The sequence below is a fragment of the Gigantopelta aegis genome, chromosome 4 (assembly GCF_016097555.1).
Source record: "Gigantopelta aegis isolate Gae_Host chromosome 4, Gae_host_genome, whole genome shotgun sequence".
Classification (NCBI taxonomy): domain Eukaryota; kingdom Metazoa; phylum Mollusca; class Gastropoda; order Neomphalida; family Peltospiridae; genus Gigantopelta; species Gigantopelta aegis.
The window spans coordinates 82,003,031-82,013,675 of record NC_054702.1 but is presented as its reverse complement, the minus strand read 5'-3'; the positions used below and the strand labels follow the sequence as shown (position 1 = coordinate 82,013,675).

At 38.3% G+C, this 10,645-nt stretch overlaps 1 protein-coding gene across 1 annotated transcript; it reads left to right on the top strand.

The window, feature by feature from the left end:
* The first annotated feature begins 1,442 nt into the window (after nt 1–1,442).
* On the top strand, nt 1,443–9,964 carry LOC121371207. Its single transcript, XM_041496926.1, has 4 exons — nt 1,443–1,755; nt 2,266–4,761; nt 7,855–8,043; nt 8,598–9,964. Exons 2-4 carry the CDS (start codon nt 2,820–2,822, stop codon nt 9,068–9,070), a joined length of 2,604 nt encoding a protein of 867 aa, XP_041352860.1. The 5' UTR covers nt 1,443–1,755; nt 2,266–2,819; the 3' UTR covers nt 9,071–9,964.
* Nucleotides 9,965–10,645: the final 681 nt, after the last annotated feature.

Below are 10,645 nucleotides of genomic sequence, written 5' to 3'. Positions count from 1 at the left end.
TTCAAGTGAATATTATTTCGTCACTGTAGCTATCGTCTCTGTATATATTGTTATGTCAAAAGCGATACAATCTATATATTTGTGTAGTAGTGGCGGCGGTTATGACGTGACTGTCATTTAGGCCATACACTGTAATAAACATGGTAGATAGGGAATTTGGAAAGGAGTCACAATTGGGGTTTTCTTGGAAGGAATTCCACTACACACCATATAATATGAAAACACCATCCATCCATTCTCTTTCTAGACGTTTTTTCTTCTTCTTCTTCTTCTGCACGTAGAATGAGTCAGTCCAGTAAACATCAGCTAGCTTTCGATTCTATGACAGAAAACTGAGAAGCCGGGGCCATGAAATATTAATGATGATCATATACGTTGTTATGCAGTGCCTAGGAAAACCTATCTGATTGAAATAAAATTATGGACACTCCAAGCATTATGATCTAGCTTCAAGCAGGCTCGGATTCCAGAGTATGTATACTCGTACGAGACGGGGCAGGGGATGGGAGTGTGGGGTGGGGGACCCGGATGGGGGTGGGGGGGGGGACCCTGGGCTGGAGCAAATCCTCAAATTCGGGTGAAAATTATAAGAGATATTTGGAAAAACAATAGCTTATTTGAAATCTTTTCACCATGTATTGCTATCATTCAACCCACAGTATTATTTGTAATCTATGTAAAAATGCGTAGTGATTCGTTTGCAACCCTATATAGCTGTTTGGTAGTAATTCTAATATGAATAAATGTTATCCAGATTCGGGCATTTTCGTTTAATTCGGGCAAAAGCCCCACCTACAAAAATGGGAGCCCGTTCGCCTACGCTATACTACTAGTTTCTAGTGTTATGTTATTTATACTAACGAAGGTCTTTTCATGGTTTAAATTCACTGGTTGTGCAACAAAACGAAATTTTAAAACTCGAATATTATGAATGAATGAATGAATGAATGTTTAACGACATCCCAGCACGAAAAATACATCGGCTATTGGGTGTTAAACTCGAATATTATGAAGTTAAACTAAATGAAAATACAAATTCCGTAGACTGAACTAAACAAACGGGTAATATATACTGCAATTCAGACTTAAACATTAACGCACGGTGTTATTTGTTATATATTTATAAAATTGGTCAACGGAAATAGTTTATATAACATTACATTTCTCTTGTAAAATCTGAGTAAGTTCCTGTTTGTAGAGCTATCGATAATTAAACATACAAGTAGATTTTTAAAAACATATTTATCAAGCGACTTCTTTTCTTTTTTTAAAACTGGAATTACCCGCTGTACGCTAGCCCCGTAAATCAATAGGTCAAACTAAGCCACATTCTTCAGTTGTTCTCGGGTAACTAGCCCAGCTGTGACATAGCCACCCGATCGATACTACTGGCCGTCAAACACCGTGGCACGTCACCAATAATATAGGATTGCGTCTACGGCCACGTCGAAGAAAATGACTGTTTATAACACGAAAGATATCTATCTGAAGTTACCACTATACGTTTTTAGACCTGGCGAAAGATTCGCAGTTTAGTTCAACGTTTGTTCATTCGTTGTGTTCATTTCCAAGCTGGATTTCTTTGTGTGTGTATTGTGTAGATAACAGTTGTTGGAAACTTTTGTAAAAGTTCACGTCTTCCAGAATGAAATTGAAAAGCGACTTTCACCGCCACACGGTTTATCGTTGTGTGTTGGGTCAGGTGGCAATCGGCCTCCTCACAGGGCTGTTGTTCCCGCATACAGGTGTTTATGGGTAAGGTGTTTTTCTTCTTCTTTCTTTACTTATTTGGGGGTTTTGAAGGTGGTTTTAAAGTTCACAAATGCAAATAAATACATCTACAGCTACATTTTCTTTTAACTTAAACTAAAAAGTGTACACATGATTACGTTTTCTATGTATTAGCATTTAAACTCCGATACATCATAAACGTAAAATGAGCAAAATCATACATTTTTTTAAAACCTGATTTAGGGTGGATTTGTTTTACAGTTTAAATAAAAAAAATAAAAAATGTCAATAATTGTGTCGTCTTAGGTTTGTCTGTCCGTCAATCTCTTTCTCACGTGTGAGTTTCCCTCACCTCATCACTCCTGTCTCCTGTACAAGCAAAACATTTAGAATTTTGTGTTTTGTTTTTATTTTTATTACATTTTTATGAAAATATATTAGTATACAAATAGAAGATCAACTTCCAATATATTAAGTTTATGGTCAGTCTATGTATGTATATATACTTATATTAAACTGTTTTGTTTTTTTCAGTCATCCTAGCAAAAACTGTAATATCAGAACATGGTACGTTGACATGTTAGCAGACGGACATTTAACCGATTCTCTCACTGGGGAACAGCTGGTTGCAAAGTCTGAGTTAGAGGGCATGTTGAAACAGGCTAAACTAGACAAAAACAATATGGTCAGTTGTGACATTCTACAAAAATACAGCAACATATTTAAAACACAAGATGACGAGCCAGTAATTAAAAACACTGAGACAAAAATTACTGATATCGAACATGATGTACCATCGTCTGAAGAAGACGCTGTGCAAGATACCAAGGTAAACATGGACACCATCGATGAAACAGAATTCGGGGACGAAACAGAGTTCAGCAGTGACGATAACATAGATGTGATCACAGATTCGAAGGTCACTAATGTTGAAGAAAAGGAAAATATAGCCTTGAATATGAAACCTACCCTATGAAACTAACAGGGCAGACAAAATTACAAAAAAGAAAACAAAAATTAAATCAGACACCGCAAAAGTTCACATTTCTAGTCTTGTATGGGGTATTTGTTTTCGTAACCGTTCTTATATGTTACAACATCTTTTAGAAGTTAGAGAAACGAATCCTGTTAACACTTTCACTGTTGAAGAACAGAACATTCTACAGGAGAGGTCTGTATTATACCCAATACGCAATGTTACAGACATAATAGTATGCAAGTTGAGACGACGCTGTTCAAATTACTGCTACTATATGGCAGTCATTAAACAAAGTAGATGTTTTCCAGAATATTCATTAGGATATGGTTCAAGTGATGAGAAAAGCAACGGACAGAACACTTCAGTAAAGTATACCAAAGAACCTAGTATACAGCATAACATTCAACACAGCAGAGCAGACGACAGCGATTCGTCCGTTCAAAGTGTTGATACTGATTCCTCACTTAAGGGTGATAATTCAAACAAACACGAAGGCGATGTAAATCTTAATGTGGAATCGATTACTGATAAAGGAGATGGACCTGCTGATGAACCAGCTACTACTACTAATTGTCAAACTACTTCCAGTCCAAACTTTGATTTTGTTAAATTCGAACAGCAGTTTACGCTGAAAGCTAACGAATATGAAACAAAGATACAGTCGCTTGAAATCATGATCATTCGTTTGGAAAACAGATTGTTGTCAGAAAAACTTTCACAGCAGAACGACACAGGCTCATTTGCAAGGTTAGAGAATCAGATCTTAAAAGTAGAAAATGAACTTTTAAAACTGAACCAAAGTTACTTTGTTTTAAGAGACGAGAATGAAATGCTGAAAAAACGCCAAGGTAAATATTTAGAGTTAGCTCACGTCAAGAGTCAGTCTTCGGATAATACGAATACCTCGAAACAACACGAGATGATTTCACAGCAACACTTCAAGATTATTCAACTGAAAACCCTGCTGCAAAACCATTCAAACCTTTTTGATAAGCTGCAACGTAAACACGTCTTTTTAGAAGAACAGAACCAAATACTGCACCAAATTGTAATGAATCAAACTGCCATAATTTCAAACATTATGAAAAAGATGCAAGAAATAGCAGACGATAATAATAAACAAAGACATGAAACACAGAGTCTTAAGGCTAAGTTAGATATACAAACTACGTCGACTGATATTTTAGAAAAATTGGAACATTTGGTTTCTGACAAAATGGTAACTTCTCCCAGACAAGTAAATCAGGCGAAGGAAGAGAAGGAACATAATATTCCACAAACTAAGAAGTTTTTCCCAGAAAATCCAGCATCATGGTTTGGCGACAAGACAAAATTGCAATGCCAAGGCAACAAGAGCCCTAGATATTGTTTTCTTTATTCCATAATACTGTCACCATGCCCTCCATTTTCACCCATCTATTGGAACAAATGTCCGTTCCTTTTGAAGCGTATGCCAACTGATGACCCAGCACACCAAAACCAGAACAAAGAACCAAACTTAGATACTGTTAGAGATGCAGTCCGCATTCAACAGCAGCCGACTATCACTGATAATAAAAAGACTCCACAATCTCAAACAAAAGCGCAAAGCACGACGGCAGCTGACCATACTGTTCCGATCAATAGTTTAGGAACTAAAGATGGCAAACCGGAAAAGAAGACCATAGAAAACGATGATCAGAAACAAAATATTAATAAACAGAATGAAAATGTTATGAAAAATAAGAAACCAGACGAAAAACATAATGAATTGGGGTCAAAAGAACTGAATACAGACAGAAAAGATACGGAAGGAAAAAAGAAAGCTATAAAGACTGATGACGCAGCAGACACATCAAGTAATAAAAAACAAACTCCAGAGACCAGAAAGGTTGCTGGTACGGCAGAGCAGTTGAATAAAAAGAAAACTGAAAACATTAATTCAGAAAACAAGATACAGAACAAGGCTGATTCTAATAGCAATGCTGTTAATGTCGTTAAACAAAAGGTGAATGTTACAGAAAAACCACGCAAAATACTTTATCCAGCAGAAGCTTTCGACAAAGCAAAAGGTACTAAGATGTCTGTTTATCGTATTTATTGAAATTAATAATGATATTAATTTAGTTGCTTCTAGACATTAACAATCTCAAACGGCTATATGCAACGTCATCTGATGTCCCTAAGGGGCGGGACGTAGCCCGTGGTAAGGCGCTCGCTCGATGCGCGGTCGGTGTGTGATCGATCCCTGTCGGTACGCACATTGGGCTATTTTCTGTTCCAGCCAGTGCACCACAACTGGTATATCAAAGGCCGTGGTATGTACTATCCTGTTAGTGGGATGGTGCATATAAAAAATCCCTAGCTGCTAATCGAAAAAGAGAGTAGCCCATGAAGTGGCGACAGCGGGATTCCTCTCTCAATATATGTGTGGTCCTTAACTATATGTTTGACGCCATATAACTGTAAATAAAATGTGTTCAGTGCGTCGTTAAATAAAACATTTGAATACAAAACATTCTAAACAAAATGAAACCTTAAAGTGCTCCATTTTAATTTCATATTCAAAGAGCAAGCCACAAACACCAATATATATATATAAAATATAATATATATACTACTCAAAAGAATTTAAGGGTCAAAAATTTATAACCAAATAAGTCTCAGAGTGTATTAGATTGATGATGTAAACTACACCAAAAATTTTATTATTGGCATTGTCATCCTGCAGAACTGCCCCACCGCCAATCTGCTGAAGGCCTGGGAGAACCAACGGCCGGATAATCTCATTCAGATAGCGGATTCCATTCAGATTGCCATCCACCACATAGAGGGGGGTCCTGTGGTGGATAGAGATGCCGCTCCACACCATGACGCTGCCACCACCGAACTGGTGACGTTGTCTAACGTTAACGTCAGCGAAGTGCTCCCCAGGACGTCTGTAGACACGAACCCGACCGTCGTTGAACTGGAGACTAAACCTGGACTCATCAGTGAACATCACTCGACCCCACTGAACACGTTGCCACCGCAGACGAAGTGTGCACCAGTGACGTCTGGCCGTTCTGTGACGTGGTAGGAGTGGTGGTCGAACAGCCTGGCGACGGCAGCGTAGATTATTGGCTCTCAGACGATTGCGTATGGTTTGATCAGACACTCGAGTTCCAGTCGCAGTCCGCAGATTGTCACGTAATCGGCGTGCAGTGGTTGTGCGTTGACGTAGAGCCATATTGGTGATGTAGCGGTCCTCTCTATTTGTAGTGCTTCGGGGTCTTCCCGAAAGTGGACGATTTCGAACAGAATTCGTTGCTTGGTACCGTTGCCACAGTCGGCCAACGACACTCTGACTGACACCAAGTCTCAGAGCAACATTTCTTTGCGTATTGCCATCCTGAAGCCAAGCAATAGCCCTTCCTCGATCTTCGATAGTCAGGTGACGTCGTACCATTGTCGAATTTGGAGTGTGCACCGTACACGAACGCAAGCTCCAATTATACGGAAATTCCGCATTGGGAACATGGAATACACGTGCAAAGCGTGCAAATGAAGCGCTTTGTGAAAAAGCAAGTTATGGGCACTTAGCAGACCTTTCGCTTTCGCCCTAATTTACGTGCAAATGTAAGCATGTTTTCGCCATTAGAACTAGTCGACAGTGTCAATGACAGTGGATTTTAATTCATTTATGGGTTGCTTAGACCCACTTTCGTCAAAATGGAACAATACCATGCGTGACATTATGGTCTAGTTAATATAATTGACATTCAGAAAATAATGTCGAAAATATCGTCTGACCCTTAAATTCTTTTGAGTAGTATATATATAAAATATATATATATTGGTGTTTGTGGCTTGCTCTTTGAATATGAAATTAAAATGGAGCACTTTAAGGTTTCATATATATATATATATAGATAGGTAGATAGATAGGTAGATAGATAGATAGATAGATAGATACATACATAGATACATACATACATACATACATAGATATTATATATATATATATATATATATATAGATAGAGAGAGAGAGAGAGAGAGAGAGAGAGAGAGAGAGAGAGAGAGAGAGAGAGAGAGAGAGAGACACACACACACACACACACACACACACACACACAGACAGACATACGTGAATCCATATATTCTGGATTAGGTACTACATCGCAGCATTTTTTTTTAGTCTACTTAAATTGTTTTGTAGTTTGAAGTCGCTAACAATTTAAAGCCATACTGTCACGGATTTAAGGACCTTATTTCTCTAAAAATGGATAATAAATAAAAATTCCATTAATTATTGGAAACCAAATCTAGCTATCGCATCAACTTAACGGAACCATGATGGAGTGAAATCCATGTCAACCCTCGCGGCAATTTTAGTTTTTGAATTATGGACCATTCCCATAATTCAATTATTTTTACAAAATAACATTAATAAATGGAGAATGGTGGTTATGGAGATGGTTGAATAAAGTACATTTAGGGACAAATCAAATTATTTTTGTTAGGTAATACTTTGTTAGACCATTAAATAGGTCAGTGGTCTGTGACAATATGCCTTTAAGCTAAAAAAGAGTGTCATACATTGGTTTTCTTGGTTTTATATTGGACACGTAGTGTTTAAACGTACTTGGTCCTATAACCTTGTGTGGTAATTCTGTCCACGCTTGTTTAAGTGTTCTGACTGTCCAAGCATCAAACCGATTCAGCAGGATGTATTTCTAAAACCACGCGCCGTTGCAGGGGCAGGGTTTCGGGGTCGCTCATAGCGATTTTTTTAAAAATAAATTTTCAAGGGGAACATGAATCCACCCCCACCCCGAATCTTCGCTTGCCCGCCCCCCCCCCCCCCCCCACCCCACACACACACACACACACTCCTTACATAAATGCTTGCACACGCGCGCCTTAAAATGTACTCGGGGTAAACAACCAGAATACAATTAACCAAAATTCTGGGACGATCCCTGCGGTTACACCAAGACACTGTCATGAATGTCTGTGGCCATTGGAACAACCAAGAACTCGCCGAGTGCACATAATAAGTATTCTAAGCAAGGAACTAGGTCTAAACCAGAAGTACCATACACTACTTTTTTACAAGACAATGCACCTCTAACGTTCCTTTGTTTCTATGATGATGATGTTGACTTGCACGTCTTGTTACAGACTGTTACAGCCTGTACGAGCAGGGCCACTCCTTGAACAAAATGTACAGAGTCCATCTGGTAGGCACCAGAGAGCCAATCTCGGTATTCTGCGACATGCGAAGGGGAGGATGGACCGTCATAATGAAACGAGTAGATGGTTCTGTTAAGTTCAACAGAGACTGGTATGACTACAAAACCGGCTTTGGAGGTAAGATAGAAGTAATGTATATTCCATGATTGTAAATGGAAGAAATAAACATCAATCGAAATAACCTGTTTTGGAAGTAAGATAAAAGTAATGTCAATTCCATGATTGTAAATGGAAGAAATAAAAGTCAATCTAAATGTTTGCAAAAGTATACCGAAATGGTATTTATAATTATTCTATAATGACGATAACTGAAAAAATAAATATTGAAAGCAATTATAGGCAAGGTGGACATTAAACTATCAGAATTCGGATTATAGACTTCTCTTTAAAATATCTATGAATAGTTTAAACTTTAAAACAAAGCCACAAGTCGACTATCTAATTTCGACAAAGTATTTAATAAATCTAAATAGACCAACATCACAGAAAAGTGTATCATATCATAATGCGTGGTCAGAGTACTCTTGTCATTCAAGAGAGAGAGAGAGAGAGAGAGAGAGAGAGAGAGAGAGAGAGAGAGAGAGAGAGAGAGAGAGAGGGTATAACCGTCGTCTAGCTCTCGAACAGCAGAGTACTCGCGATACGTAATGCTTAGAACACCATTGTTTCAGGGGTCTACACCGAGCATTGGATCGGCAACGACAACCTACATTACCTGACTAACCAAGACTATTACACTCTGAGGGTGGAGATCATGGACTGGGAACGTGAACGACGTTACGCAGAATACGACGACTTTTGGGTAGACGACGAAGATGCCAACTATCGTCTACACATCGGCGGCTACCGCGGTGACGCGGGCGACGGCTTCTTTAGACACAGCGGCATGATGTTTAGCACGTATGACAGCGACAACGACCTTCTGAAGGAAACCCAGATGGGAGGCAGCTGTGCAAAAAGATTCAAGGGCGGAGGCTGGTACTATCGATGTTACAACAACAACTTGTTTGGAATTTACTACCACAGTGAAAACATCCCCGCGAAACACTTTGATGGAATCACGTGGAAACCTTGGAAAGGACCAAACAACTCCATGAAAGAAGTTGTTTTAAAGATAAGACCACGTCATGCACGTGATTTGTGATCACACATTGACATAATATTACGTTACTGCTACAGAATGTAGTTAATGACCAAAGACCAGATTCGTTATATTGATATACACAATCCGTGATCCGCAAAACATTACTTTCTATGCAAAGGCTTTGGGTAGACTGCATATATAGTGTATTACGTTTTTATATGCGTATCCTTATTGGATACCTTACCTGATGATTTTTTTTATTGTTGCGATGAAGTATATATGGAATCTGAACCATATACATTTAGGATATGCAAGCGACGCATGATGGCATAAGATGAGAACAAATGGAATCTGACCTTCAGATACCCGAACAGGCTAAGGGACTTAATATATGAATGAACTAAGATGAACACATTAAAGGTACTGCATTTACAAATACGTGCAATATACATACAAGACGTTGTAACTGTGCTGGGTCAGAAAATGGTGGAATAGTACAAAAATACATTCTGTGCATATAAGAACAATCATATAGACGTTTGCCATTTTATTAAAATCTTTTGTTTTCTCCACAATAATTATTGTTTCTTCAGTTTTTAAACTGTTGAAGAGAAAGGGAGGTAAAATGAATGGAAGAATAGTGGAGGAAAAGAAATTTTATTAATATATTTTGTCTTTAAAGACCTATAATTTCCACATTTTGAGAGCTCCTTTCACCAATTATAAAGGCTGAAAACTGACATATATTTTAATTTTATGTGTACATGCAAAATTGGCACATTTTTGCCCATTAATTTGAAAACACATATTGTGGACATGGATCAATGGGGGAGCGGGCGGGAATGGGGGTGGGGCTCCTGTGGATCCATTACTGTTGTGATCAACAGTTTGAAATCCCGCCAAACTACACTTGTTTATGTTTTAATATTAAAAGTAAACTTACTTTTGTGCATAGTCGTTTGTTTTTGTTTTTGTTTTTTGTTCAAACACAGTTTTACATCTGCACCAATTGATACATAAGCTGTCAAAACATTTAGAAGAAACTGTTAAAGTTTGTATTATTTAATAACACCACTGAAGCACATCGATTTATTAATCATCGGCTATTGGATGTCAAACATTTGCTAATTTTGACATATAGTCTCAAAGAGGAAACCCTCTACATTTTTCCCATTAGTAGCAATGGATCTTTTATGTGCACCATCCCACAGACAGAACAGCACATACCACGGCCTTTGATATACCAGTTGTGGTGAGCTGCCTGAAACAATAAATAGCCCAATAGGCCCACCAATGGGGATCGATCCCAGACTGACCACACCTCAGGCAAGCACTTTACCACTCGGTTAATTCACGCCTCAAAACATTTTGAGGAAGGAAGGAAAACATTTAAAGTTTGTTTTGTTTAATGACACCACTAGAGCACATTCATTTATTAATCATGGATGTCAAACATTTGGTAGGAAGGAATGTTTTTATTTTATGACACATTCAACACATTATAATTATGGTTAAGGACGACACAGATGCGAGGAAACACGCTGCCACCACACAAAGGGCTATATGTTTGGATTAGTAGCAAGGTATCTTTTATACGCATCATCCCACAGACAGGATAGTACATACCACATCCTT